Source organism: Mus pahari, chromosome 3 (assembly GCF_900095145.1).
Source record: "Mus pahari chromosome 3, PAHARI_EIJ_v1.1, whole genome shotgun sequence".
NCBI classification, from domain to species: domain Eukaryota; kingdom Metazoa; phylum Chordata; class Mammalia; order Rodentia; family Muridae; genus Mus; species Mus pahari.
In genome coordinates, this window is record NC_034592.1 from 117,758,715 (window position 1) to 117,785,346 (window position 26,632).

The 26,632-nt window shown below is 41.6% G+C and overlaps 1 protein-coding gene across 2 annotated transcripts in view; it reads left to right on the forward strand.

The window, feature by feature from the left end:
* Positions 1 to 461: 461 nt before the first annotated feature.
* The window catches only part of Plcb1 (phospholipase C beta 1), a 671,407-nt gene continuing 645,236 nt past the window's right edge, over positions 462 to 26,632 (forward strand). For both annotated transcript variants that reach the window (XM_021195155.2, XM_021195153.2), the window contains exon 1: positions 462 to 924. In XM_021195155.2, the coding sequence (XP_021050814.1) occupies positions 826 to 924 (99 nt within the window). In that variant the 5' untranslated portion in view covers positions 462 to 825. The remainder of the gene's footprint in view (positions 925 to 26,632) is intronic.

Sequence of the window (26,632 nt, forward strand, 5' to 3'; positions counted from 1 at the left end):
ATAGGCTGCCAACTTTCTGGCAGGACAAGGTTTCTCTGGAGTTCTTGATCTAAACCTCTCAAGTGCTTCTCTATACAAAATAAGAACCCTCTCTTTGAAAAGGCTGGAAAGCACCAGAGAGAAAGAAAGCCTAGGGCTTTCTCCCCATTCTGCCTCAGTGTCCTTCTTTACATACAGGTTAGGATCTGATTAACCACTAACCATATCTGAGTCCAGGTTCCCAGAAAGCCCCCTGAACGCCAGCCTTGGCTAGGGGCACCGGGCATGCTCAGAGGGTGTGCGGCGCAGGCGTCGGCTGCAGTGGGGCCCGGGATCCGGGAGGTGCCGCTGCGTCCCCGCTTCCCGTCGCTGACCCAGCGCGCAAAGTTGGGCAGGGAGCTGGGGGAGGAGGACCGCGAGCGAGGGTGGCGGAGCAGGGGCGGGAGGAGCTGAGGGAGGAGGGGACCGGAGCGTGTCACTCGCGCGCTCCTTCTGTGCACAGAGGATGTGCTGAATGGTGCGCTTCCAGGCGGCGGCCGAGCAGGATCCAGCGGCGGGCGGCTCGCACTGCCGGGCTCTGCTCCTCCGCGTCTCCCGAGACTCTACAGTCACCGCGGGCTCCAGACCCTGCGTCCCGCCCGGGGCATGGCAGGCTGCTGTGCCCTCGCACGTCGTCCCGTTTACTAAGCAGCGCGGGCCAGAGGTGCGGAGGCCAAGAGGCCGGAGGCCGGCGGGCAGCGAAGCCCAGAGCCTGGTGAACCGAGAGCCAAGCCCGCTCGCGCCCGGAGCTCCGCGTCCCGTCTCCACTGCGCTCGCCCGGGCCGCCCGGAGCCCTGATGAGCCCAGATGGCTGGGGCTCAGCCCGGAGTGCACGCCTTGCAACTCAAGCCCGTGTGCGTGTCCGACAGCCTCAAGAAGGGCACCAAATTCGTCAAGTGGGATGATGTAAGTGAGGGGCGGTGCAGTGGGGTGCGGGCTGGGCACCCTAGGGAGGGCTGCGTGGGGGTGGGGCGAGGGGCGCGTTATGCAATGGGGCGCCGGAGCGGGAGCGGGCAGCCTGGGGCGCACAGGTTGCCAGATGCCTGGGTGGGTGGTAGAGGGTGGCAGCTTTCGCGCGCTCTCCTCCTCCTAGGGCGTTTAGAGTTGACATCTTTGCTGGGTCTGGCCAGCACCTCCTGAGGGACTTAAGTCTTTGGGGCCAGTGGAACCGAAGGGACATGTTTTACCCAGTGACAGGTTCTGAGAGTTTGGAAAGAGCATGAAGTTAGGAGCAGCTGGATAGCGCTGGAGAGAACTAGACGCACCCCCACCACCTCAGCTAGCTAAGGCGTCCGGTCACCTCCTTTGCCCTGTTTCAAGAAGGACTAACTACCATCCAGGTCCCAAACCTTGCAGTTACTGCTAACCCTTGAGCAATTTTTTATGCTGGCCACACAGCAGAGGACACAGCGGTACAGCCGACAGGTGGTCGTTGATGCCAAACTTTAGCGCCTGGCTGCAGAGTGAGGGTCCTAAGAAAGGGCAGTTAGTGCACACCACAAGCTGATTGGTGAGCAAACTAGTAGCTGTTGGGGCCGAGGAGCACAGGATGGACTTAGAGACAGGGCTAGGTTTTGAGAAACGAGCTTGCTTAGGTCTTCACTTTGAAATAGAGCCACAACTTTACCCTCTGGTTTACTTGTACCCGTTGCTGATTAGGAGAGATCCTGGCCAGCTCCAGGACTTCCTATGACCTCTCCCTTCCCTCCACCTTAGTTACCTTCAGAACACTTAAAGGCTTCTTAAAGAAACCTCCAGTGGAATGCACAATGCACATTAACCTATTGATGTGGCTTCCTGGATGTCATCCAATGGGTTTGATAAGAACCACTCACCCGAATAAACCTGAGCTGTCAGGATTTAAAGAGATTCCAGTCCTAATGATTTACACATCTCCTATCAGGAGCAACTGTAGGAGAACGAACCTGTCTTCTAACTGAGATGATTTCCCACCTCCGTAAATTACAGCCTGTTATCCTCCCGGGTATTTTACTTTAATCTTCTTAAGCCAATTTCCAGTGTCTGAAAACAATTTAAATATTCCAGGTAGTGAATCCAATTACTTAGATGAGTGCATCCGTGTCTATATTTTGTCCAGTTGGAAGCGCAAACTGAACTTGCAGTATGAGCAGAGCCACAGCCTCCTTGAAATCTCTTGCCAATTACCAAATGATGGAGGCAAGGATGTAAACACACCCTCTTTACCAAGGGCTTTGCACTTGTCTTCTTCCTGCCCCAGTCTAATTGGACCGGAGGCTGTTATAAATGGAATAGAATCGAAACAATAAATCAGACACAGATGAATTGTTTTTGTCAAGAAGACAAAAGGAGAGTGCCGTTCAACAAATACAATGCTCTAGTCCATAGACATCCTTGGGTAAAAAGCAAACAAAGGGGTGGATCTGAGAAAAGAGGAAAAGGGTAGAGAGAAAGAAAGAGAACAGGAGGGGGGAGGCTGGGAGGGAATGGGGAGGGAGACGAGGGGAGAGGAGGAGAGCAGTGTCCCAGAGTCAAAAAGGGGGTAGTTTTAGTCGTAAGCTCTGGAATTCTTATTACTAATGGTCTTTAAACTATATTTTGTTAATTTTCCATAAAGTCTGTTTTTTGAGACAATAACTTTGAGAATGAAGGTTATAGATACCCAGGTAGGTGATTTGTGTTATATGTATTTAAGTAGCAAATGTTCCACACTCACTTCATCAGTGCCCATCTTGGAACTACATTTTGGGGGTGATGGAGGAAGTAGGTAAAATCTCTCCCATTATAGACTGGATATGGTCAATAGCAGAGATCCAAAATCATCACAACACCAAAGTCAAATGATGCTCTGGGAATGATGGAGAAGCCAGTAGCCAGCCCCAGGAGCAGGGAGAAGTGGGCAGAGTCCTCCAATTAAGGCAGCAGTGAACTCCTGGGGAGGCTTGTGCTAAGGAGGCCCACACTTGAGAGGGAGCCCAGAGATCTTCTTAAGAGAAACCAGACTGCACCTAGAAGAGGAATTAACTGTACTTTAGAGAGGTGCCCTGCAGACGCTTGGCTCTCTTGCTGTGTTTGATCCGTGCATTAGGAGGCATGGAGACATTCTTAGTATCCCCTTTGTAGTCCCTGAGTAGTCCCTGAGTATCGCCTTCTCCGGTACTCCTAGTTTGAGTTTCCTCGTTTAGCATCAAGCCAGTTTGATCTGTTTGGCTGTTTCTATTGCATCTCTATGAGGCTTCACTTTCAAGACAAAGAAAACCAAATCTAGAACCAGAGGTCTGGCTTTTCTCACTCAGCAGTGTGACTTTAGACAAATAAACATGTTGAACCTTTGTTGTCTCTTGTACAGAACTGACAATACTGTATCCTGTATACATTTAATATAATGGTCTGTGGGATTTCTCTATAATCAAGCAACCTTCCCTTCCCTTCTCCCCTCAGAAACATCCATAAATCCTGTTAGTCTTGGGATTGCTGGATCTATCCTGTTTCTGACTCTGCTTTGGGGTAGGGCTTGAGGGTGTACCCTTCTTACAAGACCCTAGTTAATGTGGCTGTGGTACCTGCTGGTCTGGGAAACTGTGTATGACCAGGGGCAAGGTTTGTGAGTGAACTGTTACTGCAGCTTCTTAGCTCACAAAAGTGTGCAGTGGCTTGTGAATTTAATTTTGTCTCTGCTTACATTTTGAGACATTTGTCATCTAGGAATTGGATACACCCAAGTGGCAGCCTTGTTAGATCTTCTGGGGTTATTTACTGAAGCATCAATACTCAGAATTGAATGGATAACTCACGTTCTTACATTTCTTTTGAGTTGTTGTTAGGCAATGAATAAATCGTTCTTATATCTTCTTCCTTACTCTTTTCCTTCCTTCTTTTCCCTCCCTCCCTCTCTCCCTCCTCCCTCCATCCCTCCCTTCTTCTCCTCCTGTTCTCTAGGTTTGAGTGGGTCTCTGGTTTGATTTTGTGTAACAGAGTTATGGAAGTTTCTCTCCTTTAAGTTTTGGGGGAATACTCTGTTTCTATCCCAAGAGAACATTCCATCTCCTCATCTAGAAGAAAAATAAATGCTACAAACAACTTGGAAGTCCTTTGTACATCTGCTTTACTGTGAAAACAGCAGAATCCTGCTTTCTAGTTTATAAGCAGGGAGTGTGGGCAAATCCTATAGATATTTTACTATCAGATTAGACATCACAGTGCATACTGAGAATTTAAAAGTGACATGTTGGGGTTGTTTAGGATTGTAAAGTGCTACACAACATAATCAATAGTCCTGTTTTACCAGCCACCATATGGAATGGGAGATGCCACCTAGACAGGGCTATGCCAGGCATAACTTGTTGGCTCTTTACCAAAGTCCTAGAAAGGTTGTGGATGTTCTAGGAATGGTTGGCTCTGACAGAGGCACTAACCAATGACAACAGGCACCAAACGGCCAAGAGCAGGAGCTGGGTGCTGCAGACACTGCAACACCCACTCAGACACTCGCTGGGAGTCCTTAGAGGCCAGGGGAAGGTTTGGAATGTTGCAGTAATTTAAAACTAGTAACTTGGGACATAATGTAACATCAAAGCTGATTCTGTCTTGTTGGACTCAGTGAAAGGAGGAAGAGCTGACCTATTGTAACTGCCTGTTTATTAGTAACAACAACAACAACAACAAAAAATCAAATTGTAGTCCTTTAGCTTGTATTTGCTCATGGCCGGATTAAAGGTGGAACATGGTCAATTCTTTGTACTGTGGGTGTTCCAGGGGAGCTGTGGTGAGGTAGACAGTGGATGGTAATTTCCTTTCTTCATCTTAGCTAGAGAGCCTTTTCTCTTTTGAGTTTTGACTTCTGTCTGGATTGGTATTTGGAGATCAAACTTTTACTGGGAAGACACTCCACACATATCTACTTACCCCAAATAGGGAACCATGCAGACCAAGTACAGATAACTCTAAAGTCCAACTTGGTGAACAGTAATTTTATTAAGGTTACTTACAGGAAAGTGGGTGAAGGGTTACTTGCAGAAGCAGAAATTATTCAAAGTCTACCACAGAATAGGTGACAACTCACAAAATCTGGGAACCTGGAGCACACTGCACAGCCTGCAGACAGCTCAACAAGTTGGAGAGTACTCATTCCTAGGTGCTTAGTTGGGCTACCCCTCTTCTAGGCTGCTTGGTTGGTTTCTTCTTCTTTTAGGAAGCTGGTCTTGTCTGTGAATTTTCTTTGCAGCTTGGCTTGGCCCAGAGTGAGTCTTGGTAGTCTTTATTGTTTACTCTAGGGAGTAAGTGGTCCAGTGAATTTGGTCAGTTTTAGGGACTTCCTGAGCTACCTTTAGTTGCTTATCTTTTGGTTTAAGAAATGTCCCTCCAGAATAGAATGTTTCAATCTCAGAGGAGAAACTACTACTCAGCAATTGAACAGGAGATAGGTAAGGAATGACCCAAAGCTGTGTAATATCCCCTGCCTCTGCCCCCAGCCTCTGGCCTGCCAATGTTTTAAACCTTGGACCTTATTTTTATTTTTAATCTTCTAACCTCCAAGGAGTCTCCTTTTCTCCCCCTCTCCCTCTTTTCTCCCTCTCTTCCTTACTCCCTCTCCCCTTCTCTCTTTCGTTTTTTAAACATTTTTCCTCCCCCCCTCCTCCTCCTTCTCTTTCTCCTCCTCTTACAGAATTTCTTTGTATAACAGCCCCGACTGTCCTGGGACTCTCTTTGTAGACCAGGCTGGTCTCAGTCTCACAGAGATCAGCCTGCTTCTACCTCCTGAGTGCTGGGATTAAAGGCATATATCACAAACCCAGCTTCGGGTCTGGTCTGGTCTGGTCTGGTCTGGTCTGGTCTGGTCTGGTATTTTCTTTTTTCTTTTCTGTTTATCACTCTTGGTTCCCAAATTCCTATCACATTGCCGGCAAATTGCCTAGTCTATCTCAACCTCATGTTTCTTAACTGTACTATGATTATTGAATTTCTTACATCACAAAAGAGCTGCTGGGCTTCATATGCATCTCCTCATATCATTTCTGACACACAGGAACCCCCAATAAGAGGGATGTTTGAAAAACAAGCAAATTATAGAAATAGAAATAGACACAAATGCATGGATTTTAGGAAGGTAGTCTGTACAAATAAGATACTACTCTTATTCTACAGAGTAGTCTGCAATTTTATACTTTTATTGCATTCCATTTAATATGAGTTTTATTGTTATATTTTATAATTCAAAGAGGAAAACATCTATTTTTACCCTTTGTAAAATTTTCAAATGTTCCTGAGAAAATGAGTCGACATAATTCCAAGCAGAATCTGCTCTCTACACCAAGCCAGGTAACAAACCATCCAGAAGTTTTATTTTTTTTTACATGTACTACACACCCCCCACATTTGTACACACATGAACACACATGCATACATGTATGATTTCACATGGGACATCCTGGTTTTGTAAGTGCAACCTACCATTCAGAAGCCAAGAGTCTGGAGGGGGTTGTTGGGAACATTTGAGAAAACTTAGGTCTCTAGATTTATATTACTGCCTCACCCACTTGAAACAAGCCATATTCTCCTTTACTCCTTGCCCACTCAGTAAAAATACTAAGCACTCCACATCTAAGACTGCTTCCTACACCAGAGCTTAGCTGAAATTTCAGTGTTCTGTAGAATCAGTTTTGCTTTCTGTAGTGACGACAAGATAATACTGACAGGATTAGTGAAGGGAGCAGAGAGGAGAGTGTCAGAAGTGGAAAGTCAGCAGATTCCCTTTGGAAAGGATATGGGGAATGGAAGGAACGGAGGTGGTTTTTGAGTGAAGGCATCATCATTATCTACAGAGTAAATGGGGGTGTGTGCACCGTTAGTTAAGAGTCCAAGCTGTTATGGCGGAGGACCTGGATTTAGTTTCCAGCATCTAATATGGTTGTTAACAACCGTTTATAAGTCAGTTCCAGGGACTCCGACACCCTCTTCTGACCTCCACAATTATGTGTATGATGCATATATGTACACCCAGGCACATACACAAGCATGTGACTGAAAAAAAATTAAAAATACCTGCATATGTCATTTCTTGTCTGTCCAAAGAACTATGATTTTCTGTTGACAATCAGTAATGAGTATAATATAAATGAATGCAAGACTATAGTTTTCTCTATGGGAGATGATAAAGGGGAGCTAAGGTTTACATCACAGTGGAACATTAATGTAAGAAAAAAATTAAATACAAATCATGTATCCTGGTGCATCAGAATTCACGGAGTAGTCAGTCACTTGTCACCAACACACTCTCTAGGGAAATCATTACTGTCCACCTTGAAAAGATCCAGAGTTCATTAGTTATTGTATTATTTTTCTTTTTTTTCCTTTTAATTATTTATTAGATATTTTCTTCATTTACATTTCAAATGCTATCCCAAATGTCCCCTATACCCTCCCCCCACCCTGCTCCCCTACCCACCCATTCCCACTTCTTGGCCCTGGCGTTCCCCTCTATGGGGCATAAAAAGTTTGCAAGACCTAGGGGCCTCTCTTCCCAATGATGGCTGAATATGCCATCTTCTGCTACATATGCAGCTAGAGACACGAGCTCTGGGGGTACTGGTTAGTTCATATTGTTGTTCCACCTATAAGGTTGCAGACCCCTTCAGCTCCTTGGGGACTTTCTCTAGCTCCTACATTGGGGGCTGTGTGTTCCATTCAATAGCTGACAGTGTGCATCCACTTCTGTGTTTGTCAGGCACTGGCATAGCCTCACAAGAGGCTGCTATATCAGGGTCCCTTCAGCAGAATCATTCTGACATGTGCAATAGAGTCTGGGTTTGGTGGATGATGATGGGATGGATCCCCAGGTGGGGTAGTCTCTGGATAGTCTTTCCTTTAGTCTTAGATCCAAACTTTGTCTCTGTAACTCCTTTGATGGGTATTTTGTTCCCTATTCTAAGGAGGAATGAAGTATCTACCAGTTTGTCTTCCTACTTTTTGGTTTTCTTGTGTTTTGTAAATTGTATCTTGGGTATTCTAAGTTTCTGGGCTAATATCCACTTATCAGTGAATGCATATCTAGTGACTTCTTTTGTGACTGGGTTAGCTCACTAAGAATGAGATCCTCCAGATTTATCCATTTGGCCATGAACTTCATAAATTCATTGTTTTTAATAGCTGAGTAGTACTCCATTGTGTAAATGTACCACGGTTTCTGTATCCATTCCTCTATTGAGGGACATCTGGGTTATTTCCAGCTTCTGGCTATTATAAATAAGGATGCTATGAACATAGTGGAGCATGTGTCCTTATTACCAGTTGGAAGATCTTCTGGATATGCTCAGAAGAGGTATTTCTGGATCCTCCGGTAGTACTATGTCTAATTTTCTGAGGAACCACCAGACTGATTTCCAAAGTGGTTGTACAAGCTTGCAATCCCACCAGCAATGGAGGAGTGTTCTTCTTTCTCCACATCCTGCTGTCACCTGAATTATTGATCTTAGCCATTCTGACTGGTGTGAGAAGAAATCTCAAGGTTTTTTTGATTTGCATTTCCCTGATGATTAAGGATGTTGAACATTTTTTCAGGTGTTTCTCAGCCATTTGGAATTCCTCAATTGAGAATTCTTTGTTTAGTTCTGTACCTCATTTTTTAATGCGGTTTTTGAATTTCTGGAGTCCAGCTTCTTGAGCTCTTTGTATATATTGGATATTAGTCCTCTATCAGATTTAGGACTGGTAAAAATCCTTTCCCAATCTGTTGGTGGCCTTTTTGTCTTGTTGACAGTGTCTTTTGCCTTACAGAAGCTTTGTAATTTTATGAGGTCCCATTTGTCAATTCTTGATTTTACAGCACAAGCTATTGATGTTCTGTTAAGAAATTTTTTCCCCTGTGCCCATATCTTCGAAGCTTTTCCCCACTTTTTCCTCTATCAATTTCAGTGTCTCTGTTTTTATGTGGAGGTCTTTGATCCACTTAGACTTGAACTTCATAGGCGATAAGAATGGGTCAATTCTCATTCTTCTACATGATAACCACCAGTTGTGCCAGCACCACCCCTACCCTCTGGGTAGCTTTTTATGACGGATGACTCCATAGATGGTTATGCCTGTTTTTAATCTATGACAGCTATTTTTATTTTGAACGGAAACCAACCAAACGAAACCACTTCAGCCTGCAGCCTTTTGTATTCTTGCTGAAACTGACCCTCCCTTCAGCAGTAACAACAAAAGTGATTGATCATTAGCGTAGATGCCCCCTGATTAGGTCCTTATCTGTCCTCAGGTTGATTGTGGAAAGTGGTGTAGGAGGGGAGAGTGCCCCACAGGAACAAACACAGCTCTAGGAATTCAACAGGCGAGAGTAATACACACAGGCAGTTACCTGCACAGCACAGCAGGCTCACAGAACGCAGGTGTCAGGATCTATTTTTTTATTCCCTTTTCCCTCCCTCCCTTCATTTCTGTTTCTGGGCTGGAGGCTGAATCCAGGGTCTCTGTATATACTAACCAGATGCTCTATCAGTTGGCGGTTCCCCAACCTTCATTTTGTTTTTAATTTAGTATTTTTTTTTTATTATAACATGTAAACATCGAGGAAGAAGTCACCTAATACAAAATAATCATTTTAAAGAGAATAGTTCTGCGCCAACCTGTTTCCCAGAGGAACTGGAATAGCTGCAGCCCATTTCCTCTTCATAGCACCTGATGCAGACATTGTCTGCTCCCAGGGCACTAGCTTAATTTGTACTGGCAATTAGAATATCTTGGATATTTCCCTTGAATTTAACCCATCAATAAATAACTTCAAACTGTACTTGTCTGTGGTGGTATTTAAATGGAAAAAGACGAGTTTCTTCTCTTATGGCCATCCTGGTAACCTGAAGTAAAACGAGTCTTTTTCAAAAGTGTTCCCTGTAACTGTGAGTGGTCAGCTGCAGCAGAAATGGAATGGGACCGATTGGTGGTTGTTGACCGATGCTTCTGGTCTCTGTTTAAATACAAATCCTTGCTAGCTGAGCACATTAGATTTCCTGTTCCTGAGCTAACATTAGGTTCCTGCCGACGTTCAGGCCCTATCACAAATTCCATATGCATTGCATATTTACAGCATTTGAGTCACTAATCAGAGCCGGATGGTGTACGTCTCGGAAGCAAAGGTCCTAGAGACACATTGTTGAGAGATGCTTTACTAATTGAACCCTAAGGAAGCATTTAATTCTTGGGGAAAAAAATGAGTTGAAATAGGATGTAAAGAACGGCTGGCTTTTTAATAAGAGTTTTTTTTCCCAGTCGTCCCTGATGCCTTAGAAGGTCTAACATTCCATTTTTTCTTTTCATATGTTATTTTGAAAAATTTTAATTTGCATTCGTGAAAACTGTTTTGGTATATGTACTAATAGATGTTGAACAAATACATTACCAAGAATCTAAATTAATATAGAATGCGAAATAGACTATTATATAAAATGAGAATGATAGGTAGTTAGTATTTAAAAAGAATTAAAAACATCCTACATCTGTTCTCCATTTCCAGGGCTTTTTTAGTTTTCAGTGTTTTGCTTCATTTTATTGTGTTGAAGTTTTGTGAGCAAGTCCAGGGGAAAAGGGATTAGTGAGCAAGGGAAACATTGTCACCTGGACTGGACATGGTATGTGTCACCAGACACCACTGGATTCAAAGAAACAATTTTGGTATGAAAAAAAAATCATGATTGATTTGTTAGACTTACCTACAAAATGAGTGTCAGAAAGTTAATTTTGATTCCTGCAATAGGAGAGGCTATATGAACTTTAAAAGGAGCACTAAGTCAACAGAGCCAGTCAGCAAGGAGTCTAGCTGGTCGTCTAGTTGATTGAAGAAAATTATTGAAGTAAACCATGCATTTGCAATATTTTGTGTGCTTGAGTCTTTGCACCCATCTCCATACACTCTTGGTAGGACATTCTGTGACAGAATGTCTGGGCACCTCAAGTCTATGTGCCAAAATGCCTTGGGGCTGAGGTCCTGGCTGCATATGAAATTGATGGGTATGAATGAAACTTGGAGGGCAAAGATGTGGAAGAGGCCAACTGCTTACCCTGTGTTTTGTCTGCACTTCTATGAACCACTGACAGAGTGGCACAGTGGGTAAGGGTTTGTCATGATGCTTAGAGGCCAGTCTCCTTACCAGCCGAGCTTTTCTTTTGTCTTTGCTGTGTGTTGGATCCCTGTTGGCTTTCTTGAGTTTGAAGGTGCTAGGTTCATTCATGGAGACTCATCTGCAAGTTGCTTCTTTGGCCTTTCCAGTGATTCTGTCAAGTGTTTACTTACTGGTCTGCATCCATTTTTGTTCATAATCCCAGAGGGAGGTTTCTTTCCCACCTAACCCTACCTGGCAAAGTCCTGCTATCTTTGGCTGAAGTTCATGCTTGCATTGAACTCACGAGGTGGCAGATACTAGACTGAAGCTCCCTCTCCCTCTCCAGTGCTGGGCTCCCGGGCATCTGCCTCCCAGTCTAGCTAGTAGAATGAATGGAACCACAGGTTTTTGCTTTTTAAAATAGACGCTCATTCATATAACCAGTGAAAACCACCTTTCAAGAAATTCCTAAATACGGGGAATTACAGGGAAATAAAAGATTGGTTTATCTGAAAACATTCTGCCATGAGAATGATTCACAGAGAGGAAGTTATATTATCTTTATTGTTAAAATGAAGATGTAGCAAATACAGGCCTATTGATCTAAATTTCTATTTAAAATCAAATTTCTATTTGCAACAGTTATTCTGCACAGAAGCAGCAAAATCATTGGTCAACTAAATTTCCCCCACTCTTCCCCTTCACTGTGTATCAACTCTCTGGTTCCTCTAAGCTCCTGCCCCAAAGTCACCCCTCCCTTCTCCATTTAACAGCCTTGCTATTTCCCTAAGCATCTCAGAGTTGAGGCTTCATTATTATCCTCACCTCACCTGTCTTTGAACAATACCAGTTTCTCTTCTATGGAATCTCTTCTAAGAACATACCAATCAATATACTTGCATTAGTCAGCATTCCATTATAAAACCAAACGTCTGTGATAATCGACTTGCCGGGAGAAGTTTATTTCCCCTCTTAGTTTTAGAGGTTTCAGTGTTAATAGCTCAGTCCTGTTCCATTGGACAAGGGAACTTGTGTCATAGCAGGAGAATGTGGCAGAGTACAACCAGATCTTCTTGTTGCCAGGAAGGTAGAGAGAGAAAGGGTTCTATACTCCTGGATACCTCCCAATTAGTCTCTCTTTTCTGAAGACCCCATCAGCTCCCAGTAGCCTCACTCTTGGGATGGAGATTTTCAAACATGGGTTTTTAGGTGATATTTACTATGGAAACAGTAGCAAAGCCTTTAGCCTCTAGAGCATAAGAAACCATTACAATGTTTCTAACTCTCTTTCCTCTCTTACTGTCTCTGCCCTCCCCTGTCTTTCTCCCCCTCATTTCCCCAGATCTAATGTTTCCACCTTTGCTCTGCAGCAGTTTGCCCTTGACCTTCTGGTCTTCTTCCCTCTAACTCCCTAGCGAGCTGGGATTAGAGTTATGAAGCACCCTACTCATTGAAGTTGTGCTCAGCAAGCTGGGTAAGCCTCTGCCTACTGAGTCACTCCCCTGCCCTGGGGAGGTAACCTCTATTCACCATCCCTTTTCTTCTCACCTTCTCCCACCTTATCAGCCCTCAAAAGCCTTGTTTTGCCCTCACCATTGGTTTGAAAATGTTAATCACTGCTTTGATCTTTCTTTCTTTCTTTCTTTCTTTCTTTCTTTCTTTCTTTCTTTCTTTCTTTCTTTCTTTTTTTTTTTTGGCTATGGCTTATGACCAATGTAGGTCCCAATTCCAAATGATGTTTAGAATCTACCTAGTGTCTTTTCCTACAGTGCCCTTTTGCACATCCATTCATACAGTTAATATTCACTTTTTATAATATGTTGCTACATCTTAAAAGATAATCAACAAGTATTATGAAGTTGTGATGATAAATGCCTTTGTTCTTGTTCTAATAGAGTTTATATGCAAGTAGGAGCAATAGATACAAGTCAAATAAAGCTATCATTCTATTCTAATTGTATTGTTACAGAAAAAAATACACATATTTATAAGTAGTATGGGGAGAATGTATTTTTGATAAATTCTATTAATGAAAAGAACTAGGTGCTATGTAGGACTTAACGACAGGACAGGATGTGTTTCAGCTATGCAAGAGGATGTGGGGACATTATAAGGAGTCAAGGAGCACAGGACTTTGAAGGACAGAAGCAGGATAAGCCAGCGGGGAGTGTGGCTCAGATAATGCTGTGTGGTAGCAAGAGCCTGCCTGTGCAGTGCCTTTGTCTGGGAAGTTTTTATGCATGAATTCAACAGGAAGCTAATAAACCCATGGTTCTCAGTGTGTGTATTACTGTCATTTGGGGCCAGGGAATATTTTGCTGCAAGACTCTGGCTTGCTTGTATTATAAGATGCCTAGTCGCTTATCTGGCTTTTACCCAATACATGCTAGAATTGTGATGTTCAAAACCGTTTGTAGATATTGCCTATAGACCCCTGAGTTGCAAAACTGCCCCCTGTTGAGACTCACTGATTAAAATAACATGCTCTGCTCTTATCTGATTTAAAATGTATCAGGGTCCTCTCTTGCCTCTCTCCCTCTCCATGTTCCTCCCCAACACAAGCATGCTAGTAAGTACATAACAAGATACTCAGCATCACTAGTCACGAATCATGGTAAATTCAATTCAAGTCAGATGGTCTCTTGGTATCCAGGGCTGCACTGAAATGATCGGCTTTTCCATCTGACACACATGTTACATAGCGGGCATCTAGGTTGGACACAAGGGGGTCAGGCTTTTGGTTTATTCGGTGTTGGACACACACTGCATGCCATTTAAAGAATCATGCACCTGCTTTTCCTGCATGTTCTGTTGACAGAATTTTTGTACCTCTTGGTTAAAAGTAAGTACTTAATTGGACTTTCTCCACTGTTTCTCTTTTCTATTCCAAAGCTTCTTAGTTCTCTGCTTTCCTTTATTTAGAGAAATTTCAGTCATCCTACAGCCCAGGAGGAAAACACCCATCTAATGATGATATGCATGGAAATTCTGCTTCACAGATGTGATTGAGCATTCTCCTTTATCATTTGGTATGGCTTCATGTCACATGCCCCCTACAAGCTTGTGTCTATGACCACTTGGTCCCCAACTGGTGGTGCTAACTGGAGAGCTTGTAAAACCTTAGGGGAGGGTCCTCACTCAGGGAAGCAGACCATTGTGGGATGATCCTGGAGGTCTACTTCCAACTGCTGTATCTCTCTCTGCTTGCTGATTCTCTGAGATGTAAGCATGTGGGTACCACCCTCTCTGACCATCACAGAGCTGCCAACCCCATACTTTCCCATTGTGAAAAACTGTCTTACTTCAAACTATGAGTCCAGATAAGCCTCTTTTCTTATGTTGCTTCTTGGATATTTAGTCATGGCAAGGCGAAAAGCAATAGGTTGGATTTGTTATGATATTTATCTCATATTCAGAGTTGAATTGATTATGTTTCATATTCTGTCTCAGGATTCTCCTTTTTCACCCCAGTGTACATTATCAGCATATTTTTCTCCACCACTTCCTAATATAAATCTCGGGCAACCCTGTGGACCATTGCAGTCTCCTTTTTCCTGTGTTGATATTAAAGTATTGGTTCATTTAGAAGTGCTCGTGTCTAGTCACAGGTTCTCTTGGAGTAGCATGAAATTATGAAAGTCACCATGAAGTCAGAATCATAGTCAGCCTTGGCCAACCCACCTTAGACATGTGCTAAGGAAGGAGTTGTGGAACCCGAGGACTGGCGCTTGAGGTTACTCATGATGCTAATGGTAACTTTCATATCAATTTATATGGGCTTCCACAACAAAGTTGCACAGATTTTTCAATAGAAACTCTCCTCTTGGTTCTGGAGACTAAAGTGTATAGTTTTAGAAAGCTTATTTTCTTCTAAGAGCCAAAGGGAAAGGTTTATCCCAGGCCTCTGTTCTTGGCATGGGTAGCTGCTTTCCCCTCTATCTCTTTCAGTTTGTATCTGTGCTCCGGGTTCTTCTTCTTCTAAGGATACTTAGATTAGCAACCACCCTGAAGACTTCTTAACTTAATTATATCTTTGAAGAAACTCTCTCCAAATAAGGGCATGCTTAGAGTTCTTCAGCATCTTGCAGGGGAGAAGACACAGGTCAGCCTGTAGCCTACCTGAGCCAGGTAAAGAGTCGCTTGCCAACACGAGGAAATCTCCAGATGAGATTGACAGAAAAGAAAAGCAAGCTTCCTTGCTGTTGCCATCCATGTTTGTAGCTTTACTGTCTCATAGAAATACATTATGATCACATGAGATTTATTATGTGTGTATGGGTATATAACATATGTGTATGGCAGGTACAGGTAGATCAATGGGCACACTAGCCGTCCAGCTTGATCTAGTTGGTGAGTTCAAGGCCAGAGACCTGTTCCCTCAAATAGTAGGCAATGCCTGAGGAATGTAACCCTAGGTTGTTGTTGCCTTCCTGACTCACAGCCTCACTACTGTGGATCTCGAAAGTATAACTCTGGACCAGCAGAATCATCATCTCTGTTGGCTTATTAGAGGTGTGAATTCCCAGACTCTATACTACACATAGCAAAAACGTTCCCTCCTTCATTACTTAACTCCATGGAATGGGTCCAGCAATCCATTTTAAAAATGCAGTACTTCTGGTATACCTGCAAATTTCAAAACTATTATCTTATGGAATTCCCATGCTATTGATATTGATGAAGGAAGAATAAAAAACAAAACCTTTTGGGTTGGTTAGAAAATGCTTGCATTTGATTTGAATGTGGGCAAACCCTTGGAACATTTTCTTAATTAATGATTGTTTTCAGAAAGCTTAGCATACTGTGTGTAGTTTCACCTCTGGGATGGGGGTCTTGCATTGTATAGCAAAGCAAGTTGAAGGAGCCATGCAGAGAAAGTCCTTAAGCAGCATTCTTTCCTGTCTTCAGCTTCCTTTCCTACTTCTAAGTTCCTGCCTTCAGTTTTTGTCACGGATTCCCCAATAACAGGCTGTAGCCTACAAGATAAAAAAACAAACAAACAAAAACAAAACAAAACAAAAAACAAAACAAAACAAAAAACAAAAACAAAAACAAAAACCCCTTTCCTCTCCACGTTGCTTTAGGCATGTTATCACAGTGATAGAAAACAAACTAAAACACAAATCAGTTAGTAAACAAACTAAGATGCCCTGTGAGAGTTGGCTCAATTCTGGAGTAACTGACTGATCTTAAGAATCACAGCTTTGGGAGTGAGGATGACTGTGTATTTCAGACATCACTCCTAGGCACATATGCTGACAGTTAATATGTAGGGTCTTGGCTGAGTAGCTACTTTGATATGGGGAGAATACAGACTTTTACAGCTCTGTAGCAAATGAAACTGGAAATGACGATTTGTGTATTTCTGAGTCAGACCAGGCCTTCAGTGCCAAGAATGCTGAATTCCAGTTGCCCTGGAATGTTTGATTATGAAAGAAGGGAGCATGAAGCCGAGACAAATGATCACTGACTGAGGACCTGTACCCAAGTATGGGGTCAGGAAGGAGAACAAATACGCTAGAATTGGCAGTATCCAATTGAAGCAAAGGAACTTAATACAAAGAGACCACAATATAAATTTGATAGACTTTGATCTTTTCACTTTAATGCTTGGCTTTTGTAGATTCTTGCAGAGAATTGTCACCAAGATCTTTTTAATGGGATCTTGTTCATTGCTCTGATAAGAAAAGGAGGTGACATGAAAATGATAAGTCACACTTACAGGTTAGTTCTAGTTGGTCTGGATGGTAGGGGACATGCTGTGTGAAGCTCGCACTGTATATTAGTTCTGGTTCGTTACGAAGCTGGAGGAGGTACTGTGTGTGGTTCGCCAGTATTTTCATTTTGCTCACCTTAGGAAGAACAGATGATAGAAGATGGCTGCAAAGGCTTTTGTGAGCTGTCAAGTGTTTAATTTAACAGAAGCCTAAAATGTTTTCAAATTATTCCTGAATTTTAAGATCAAATTTTATTTCCAAGTGTCTTCTTTTTTTGACACTTAAATTTTAAATAATTCTGAATTTTTCCACTCCTTATGAAGTTCCATGCAACTGTGCAATTCTTTTAAACAATTTTTTCAAGCTGTAGGTTAAGAATGCATGGGAAGAGGCTGGAGAGGTGGCTCCGTGGTAGAGAGCACCGGCCACTATTCCAATTTGATTTCCAGCACCTGCACATGCACAGTTGCTGACAACTGTTGGAATACCAGTCCTAGTATATCCAACATTGTTTTCTGACCTCTGTGAACAATAGATATGCAAGTGGCTCACAGATGTATGTGAAGACTAAACACCCATACACATAAAATAAATATAGTTTTAAAGAAGTGGTCAAAATGAATGTATAAAGAATATCAGAATAAGATACGATGGTGGTTGCTTCAAAATATTAACTATAGACCTACTACACAAGCCAGCAATTCCACTGTTCGACATCCTGAAAATAATTAAAAGTAAAGTCTCAAAGAGATGTCCATGCGTCTTTGTCTACAGTAACATTATTGACAGCTACCAAAGCAAGTAACCCAAATGTCCACTGAAAGATGAGTAGATAGGCAAACATGGTACATCTATGATACGGAGCCTCAGAGAGAAAGGCTCATCCACATGTGTGAATGTACATGAATGTACATGAATGTGCATGAATGTACATGAACGTGCATGAATGTACCTGGACCACATTTTGCTAAGTGAAATAAGCCAGGTGGAAAGGGTTGCTTTGAATGCTTTCATGTATAACTATTACATAGAATAATCAGGTTTTTTGAGACAGGAAGTAGAACGGTAGTTATTAGAGCTGTGGAAGGAGAGTCTAGCAAGTGATGTTTAAACTGCTGTAGCATTTCTGTTAGGGACAGCAATGTGTTTCTGCCACTGTGGACACTGGTGCAGTAATACACGTGTATGTGAATGTGACTGCAGTGCCACACAGCTGCAAGCTTAGCCGTGCTAAAATGCATGTCATATCAGTTTTACTTAATAAATGCATCTCAAGGTAAACCTACATTCAAGCCCATATTTATATTTATTAGTGTGTGTGTGTGTGTGTGTGTGTGTATATGTATGTCTGCCGATGCACACACATGTGCATGTGCATATGTGTATGCTTGCCAAGATGAATTCGTGGAGATCAGAGAGCAACATTCAGGAGTTGATTCTCAACGTTTTATCTTGCTGAAGTCCAGCGTCTCTCTGGGGTGGTGCTCTGGGCTAGCTGGTGTGTGAGCCTCTGGCCAACTGTATCTCAGTCTTCAGCCTCATCATCGGCATGCAGCATTACAGGTTTGAGCCACTGCCTCCAGATTCTTATACATGGGTTCTGGGGATGTTTGAGTTCCCAGGGTCACACTCAGTTCCCCAGGCTTGAGAAGCAGGTGCATTTGCATCATGTCCTGGGCCAACATTTTTGTTTTTAAATATTGTAATATTAATAGTAAACATTGTTATGTGACACGCATGTATTTGTGTAGGTGCTTTACTTAAAATCCATCCTCTTTGATTTTCTCAGCCTTCTCAGATGCATATCACCAGTACCTCTGCCTTTCTGTCTCTGCCCAGTGCAGAACTAAAGAACAGACTAGGGAGGCATTGGAAACCAGGTGGGCAGCCTCCAGCCCTGGGCTCTTAAAACTTAACTTACAAGGAAATCAGAATTCATTTTACTACTCATCCTGCCATGAAGAAACAATAAAATATTCCACGGTTCTCTCTGTAAGTTCACTGTAAACTTTTACTACAACTTCTTTAGATTACATAGAGGTTAGGATTTGCTGTAATTTGGATATATGTGAAAACTTTTTTTTTTTAATGTAGACTCCAGCCAGGGAAGCAGATTGTCTAATTTCAGTTCTTCACCTACTCCTTCTCTCCTCCAAATCAAACCTCTAGTCTCGTCGCTAGCTCTTCAGCAGCCACTTGCTGAGGCCATCCTTGCCCCCGTCCCTTGTCCACTGGATTACAAAGATCTTCTCCTCATAACCCCCCCTCCTCCCCATACAGTATATGGCTTTATCCCAGCCATCAACTCCCTCAGGCATTCCCTAGGAACCCATAGGCCACTCAAGTCAGGGATCCAGTGGACTAACTTCGAATCTTCATGTTTCCCTCCATTCCTCCCAGTCCAGTCCTCCATTTTCATCCTGAGCTCTGTAACAAACCATGTGCTGAAGCCTCTCCTCACACTCTGCTCCCATTTCCAGGGGACTATGAAAATCCTGCATAGGGAACACCCTGATTTCTTCCCTCCTGTGACCCCCCCCATCCGCCATCCCCATTCCTATGTGTCAGCTCCCAATACCTAGAAAGACAATACTTGGAAAGCCCAATACCTAGAGCTCTCAGTGGCCACACTTCATCAGCATCCCAGAAGAATTCCCTACAGGTCATCACACAGCCAACATACTATCCTGAGAACTACAGAGGAAACAGAAACCAAGGAACAAAACACCTATCCAAAAAAGCCAAGATCAGATATCAGCACCTGGAATTACAGGTTTTCTAAACCTAGATACTTAGACACCAGCATAAAACCACAATAACAATATGTCTCCACTAAAGCCCTGCCACTCTATCACAGTATGCCCTGAACATTTGAACATAGTTGGAGCACAAAAGGAAGACATTAAAAAATTAGCTTTTATGAATATGATAGAGACACTTAAAAAGGAAGTGAAGAAATCCATTAAAGGAATCTATGCAAGCACAAACAGTGGAAGGAAATGAACAAAACAGTTCAAGACCTGAACACGTAAACAGAATGAATAAATCCAAATGGAGGGAAGTGTGGAAATGAAAAAAATGTGGAAACTAGAACAGGAACCACAGAGGCAAGCCTCACCAAGATAGAAGAGAGACACTCAGGAATTGAAGATAGGAGAGAAGAAATGGATAACTCTGTTAATGAAAATGTTAATTAAAAAAAAATCCTGAAATACCCAGGAAATGTGACAACATGAAAATACAAAGTCGTGAATAATGGGAATAACAGAAGGTGAGAAAACCTGGTAAAAAGCACAGAAGATATTTTCAACAAAATCATAGAAAAAAAATTTCCCTAACTTAAAGAAGGAGATGCTTGTTAAGATACAAGAAGCATACAGAATGTTTACACCGGGCGTGGTGGCGCACGCCTTTAATCCCAGCACTTGGGAGGCAGAGGCAGGCGGATTTCTGAGTTCGAGGCCAGTCTGGTCTATAAAGTGAGTTCCAGGACAGCCAGGCCTATACAAAGAAACCCTGTCCCGAAAAACCAAAAAAAAAAAAAGAAGAAGCATACAGAGCACAAAATATATTGGACCAGAAAAGAAAGCCTTTTCAACATGAAACAGAACAAATAGAATAGTAAAAGCTGCAAAGGAGAAGACCAAGTAACATAAAAAAAAAAAAGACCTATTACAATAACACTTGACTTTTTAGTGGCGACTTTATAGAGACTATGAGAGTACAGATGCCAGTCCAGACTGCTATATCCAGCCAAACTTGCAATCATCATAGATGGAGCTAATAAGTACACTCTCTATAAACCTAGCCCTAAAGGATGCACTAGAAGGACAACTTCAACATAAAATGGTTAACTACACAGAAGAAAAAAAGAAATAAATGAACCTAATATGCAAATTCAAAGAGGGAAAATACACACACACACATACACACACACACACACACACACACACACACACACACACACACACACCAGAAACAACAACAAAAGTAACATGAATCAATGAACACTACTCATTGATATCTCTCAATATCAATGGTCTTATTTCTGCAATAAAAAGATACAGACTGGCAGAATAAATGAGAAAACAGAATATATCCTTCTGCCTCATTCTAGAAACAAACCTTAACATCAAGGTTAAACATCATCTCAAGGTAGAGAGAAGGAAAAAGATATTCCAAGCAAATGGATATAAGAAGCAAGCTATGGTCATCATTTTAATGACTGACAAAATAGACTTCAAACCAAAATGATCAGAAGAGATGGGGAAGGATACTACATCATAGTCATCAAAGGAAAAATCAACTAAGAGGTCATTACAACTCATAACATCTACTGAACAAACACAAGGGCATCTAAGTTCATAAAAGAAACATCACTACAGTTTAAATCACATATTGACCCCTCATACACTGACAGTGGGAGATTTCAGTAATCTACTCTTGCCAATAGGTCATCCAGACTAAAACTAAACAGAGATTTTCTGGAGCTATGTGAAGTTATAAACCAAATGAACAGGGATTAGCAATTTAGCTCCATGGTAGAAAGCAAGGGTCTGGGTTCGATACTCTGTTATTGAGGGGAAAGTGCAACCCACCAATCAGCCAACCAACCAACCAACCAACCAACCAACCAACCAACCAACCAACCAACCAACTAACCAACCAACCAACCAACTGGCCAACTGGTCAACCGGCCAACCTGCCAACCAGCCAACCGGCCAACTGGCCAGCCGGCCAGCCGGCCAGCCGGCCAACTAGCTACCCAGCCAGCCAGCTAGCCAGCCAGCTAACCAACCAAAAAATGGACCTGACATATATTTACAGAGGTTTTTTTGGTTGGTTGTTTTGGGTATTTTTATTTACTTTGTTTATTTTCATTTCAGTTTCCCCTCCATAAACCCCATATTTCATCCTCCTCTTCTCTGCTTCTATGAGGGTGCTCCTCTACTTACCCAAACACCCACTCCCTCCCGCTTCACTGCTGTAGCATCTCCCTACACTGAGGCATCAAGCTCCCACAGGACCAAGGGCCTCCCCTCCTATTGATGCCAGATAAGGTCATCCTCTGTAACATATGTATCTGGAGCCATGGGTCCCTCCATGTGTACTCTTTGGTTGGTGGTTTAGTCCCTGGGAGCTCTGGGGGTCTGGTTGGTTGATATTGTTGTTCTTCCTGTGAGGTTGCAAACCCTTTTAGCTCCTCAGTCTTTCCCCTAACTCCTCCATTGGGGTCCCCATGCTCAGTCTGATGGTTGGCTGCGAGTATCCACATCTAAATTGGTCATGCTCTGGTAGAGCCTCTCAAAGGACAGCTATACTAGGCTTTTGTCAGCAAGTGCTTCTTGGCATCAGCAAAAAGAGTATTCCTTCTTCTCAACAACTCATGGAACTTTTTCCAAAATTGATCAAATATTAGACACAAACTAATTCTTAGCAGGTACAAGGAAGTTGAAATAACACCCCCCATGCTATCACACCATTATGAATCAAAGCTGGATATAAATAACAGTAGAAGCAATAGAGTGTGTGCAAACTTGTGGAACTTACTTAATGAAAAATGGGTCAAGGCAGAAACGATAAAGAAATGAAAGACTTCCTAGAACTGAATGAAAGGAATGAACAACATATCAAAACGTATGGACACAATGAAAGTGGTTTTAAGAGGCAAGTTCATAGCACTAAATGCCTACATAGAAAAATGGGGAAAATCTCATACTAGTAATTTAACAGCACACCTGAAAGCTCTAGAACAACAACAAAATAAATAAACTACACCCCAAAAGGAGTAGATGGCAAGAAATAATCAAATTCAGGACTGAAATCAATAAAATTAAAACAGTACAAAGAATCAATGAAACAAAGAGAACATTGATAAAACTGAAAACATTATCCACATTAAAGGCATAAAGAATATCCAAACTACCAAAATTAGAAATGAAAGTGGAGACAGAACAACAGACACAGAGAATCCAGAGAATCCTAAGGACATACTTTAAAAACCTGAACCCCACCAAATCGGAAAATGTTAAAAAAGGATAGTTTTCTTATATCTGCCCCTTAACAAAGTTAAGATCAGATAAGCAATTTAAATACACTTATCAACCCTAATGAAGTAGAAGCCATCATTAAAAGTTTTTCTGTGTTTCCCAACAAACAACACCACCACCACCAAAACCCAACCCATAATTAGATGATTTTAGCATAGAATTCTATCAGACTTGCTAAGAGTTACATACAGTATTTAAATTATTCCACAAATGGAAACAGAAGGAACATTGCCCAGTATGTTTTATGAAGCCACAGTTATACTGATAACCATACCTACTAAAGACCCAACATAGAAAGTGAATTACAGATTATTTCCCTAATGAACATAGATGCAAATGTTCTCAATAAATTACTTGCAAACAGAATGTAAAAACACATTAAAATATAACCATCATGATCAAGTAGGCTTCATCCTGGAGATGGCATATGTAAATTGGTGTATATATAATCTACCATAGAAACAAACTAAAAGGCACAAACCATATGACCATCTCATTAGATGCAGAAAAGATCTTTGACAAAATCCAACACTCTTTCATGATAAATATCTTGAGATTAGGGATACTATAGACATATCTCAACACAATAAAGGTAGTTTACAGCAAGCCCATAGCCAACTTAAGTGGAGAGAGTAATTCTATTAAAATATAAAATAAGACAAGGTTGTCTATCCTCTTCATATATATTCAGTATCATGCTTGAAGACTTACCTAGAGCAATAAGACAACTGGAGGATGAATGGGATACAAATTGAAAATGAAAAGCCCATTATCTTTATTTGTAGATGATATGACAGTATTTATACAATATCCTAAAAATTCTACTGGGTAACTCCTATAGCTGATAAACACTTTCAGCAAAGTGTTTCTTTCACCAAAGTGTTTAGCTGTATACAAAATTAACTCAGAAAAATCAGTATACAAATATACATATAACAAGTATACAAATATACAAGTATATACAAGTATACTAATAGCAAATGAACTAATGAATCTAGGAAAGAACACATTTCTTGATGATCTCAAATAATATGAAACATCTTGTGGTAGCTCTAACCAAGCAAGTGAAAGACTTACAAGAATTTTTAAGATGTTGAGAAAGAAATTGAAGAAGATATCAGAAGATGAAAAGAACTCCTATGCTCATGGATAGGATTAATATATATATATATATATATATATATATATATATATATATATATATATAGCCATCCTACTAAAGGCAATCTACAGATTTGATTCAGTCCCCATAAAATTCCAACACAATTCATCCCAGATATTGGAAGGACTATTCTCAGTTTCATTTGGAAACATTGGGGAATGTAACTGAGGTGCCTAGCAGTGGGGACATGGCACCTGAAGAAGCAGCCTCCTGTAGCCAGGCAGGACACCCAGTAGAGGGATAAGGGCACCAATCCACCCACAGAACTTTTGACCCCAAATTTATCCTGTCCAAAAGAAATTCAGGGGCAAAGACAGAGCAGAGACTGAAGGCATGACCAACAAATAAAGGCCCCAACTTGAAACCTATCCCATGGACAAGTACCAGTCCCTCACATTATTAATGATACTCTGTTATGCTTCCAGACAGGAGCCTAGCATAACAGTCCTCTGAGAGGCTATACCCAGCAGCTGACTGAAACAGATGCAGATACCCACAGTCAAACATTGGACAGAGTTCAGGGACTCTTGGAAGAGTTGGTGGAAGGCTTTGAAGGGGATGGGAACCCCACAGAAGGACCAATAGAATCAACTAACCTAGACCACTACCATCCAAAGAACATACACAGGCTGGAACAAGGACCCTGTTTCCCAACAGCACTGCCATGTCTGTCCTTATCTGGCAAAGACTTGATGTGACAGTGTATGGGGATACCCAAGAGGGCCCATCCATAATAGGAAAAGGGGAGGGAGTGGGGAAAGGGACTCTGTGAGTGGGAGACGGAGAGGTGGGGGCAAAGTTTAGGATGTAAATAAGTAAATATAACAAAGCAAAACAATACAAAAAAAATCCCCTAAGAACAAAACCCCATATAGCTGAAAAATATCCCAACTATTAAAAAATGAAACCATGAAATTCTCAGGTAAGTGGAATGGACCAGAAATAAACAAAAACAAAATGAAACACATAAAACAAACAAATAAATAAAATCATGCTGAGTGAGGTATCCTAGAACCAGAAAGAGAAATATGTTATTTGCTTATATATGGATATAAGCTTTTAAGTTTTTGATAAACAACCTATAATCTATAGAACCATCATTACGTTTAAAGGACCTAGAAGGAACAGATAGACCTCATTAAGGATGGGAAATAGAATAGGTAGTTATGGAAGCATGATGGGAGTGCCTGCAATGGGACAAACAAATGGGCAGGGAACGGAGGGAGGGGATACACGGAAGACAACTAAAATTGTGGGCCATCTGAGGGTTAGTGTAGAAATACAGTGAAATTGAGCCTTTCAAAATACATATATGATAATTTAACTAAGGTTGACATATAGTGAAGGAGACAAAGCCTCAACTGGCCATCTTATCACTAGGATTGAGTTACATCTAATTGAGTTGTTGGCCAAAGGAGGCCCCTGGGAATCCTCAAACAACCCAGGCCGTTGCCAAGACAGCTCTCCACAAACTGAGGGCAAGGTACATTGCTGAAGACAACATCTACACAACTCGTTGTATTGATAAGGGAAATCAAGCTGGTGCTTCCATGGGGCTTTCATCCCCCATGTTCTAACATCTTTAGTACCTGGAGGTAATCGGCATATAACCAAAAGATAAACATAATACCAATGAATCCACAGAACCTTGGATTAATATTGGTGTCATGTTTGTAAGTCATGCCGGTTCAATGTTGGCACAAAGCTTGTGTGAAGAACCAAGCAAGAAGTGATTTGACTAATGGCCACTCTGTGAGATGGAATAGTGTCATACATGACATTGCTTGGGTGACCAAGAACCTGCCTCTAAATAGTCCAGGGACTTAGGATAAAACCAGACACTATTTCTTTGTTTTGTTTTTTAAAGTAGAACTTACAATAAGATGTCTTGTAATAGCACTCTGCTATACTCATAGACTGGTGCCTTCCTCAGCCATCATCAGAGAGGTGTCATCTCCTTCAGCAGATGGGAAAAAATACAGAGACCCAGAGCCAGATAACATGCAAGAGTGAGAGACTCCTCAATCTCTCTCTTCGGGTCTCAAGGAACTCTGCAGAAGAGGAGGCAAAATGAGACTTAAGAACCAGAGAAAATGAAGGACACCAAGGAAATGAGGCCCAGTAAATCAACAAGACCAACATGAAATCACAGAGATGAGGGTCACATGCACAGAGCCCGCGTGGATCTGCACCATATCCTTGGATTATATTATGCCTTCCAGTTTAGTATTTTTATGGAATTCCTCAGTGTGTGAATGAATGGATCTGTTTCTTGTGCCTTCTCTTGTGATCTTTTTCTTCTGGTTGTTTTGTCTATTCCAATGTGTTAGTTTTTGCCTTACCTTATATTTTATTTTATTTTATTTTATTTTATTTTATTTTATTTTACTTAACTATTTATCCCTTAGAATCCTGTGTGTCTTCTTCTTTTATTTTATTTATTTATTTATTTATTTATTTATTTGGTTTTAAAGAACATTCAGATTTTAATTTTGAGATACCTGCCTAATATGACAATGTATTTATTTATTTATTTATTTATTTATTTATTTATTTATTTATTTATATTAGATATTTTCTTTATTTACATTTGAAATGCTATCCCGAAATTTCCCT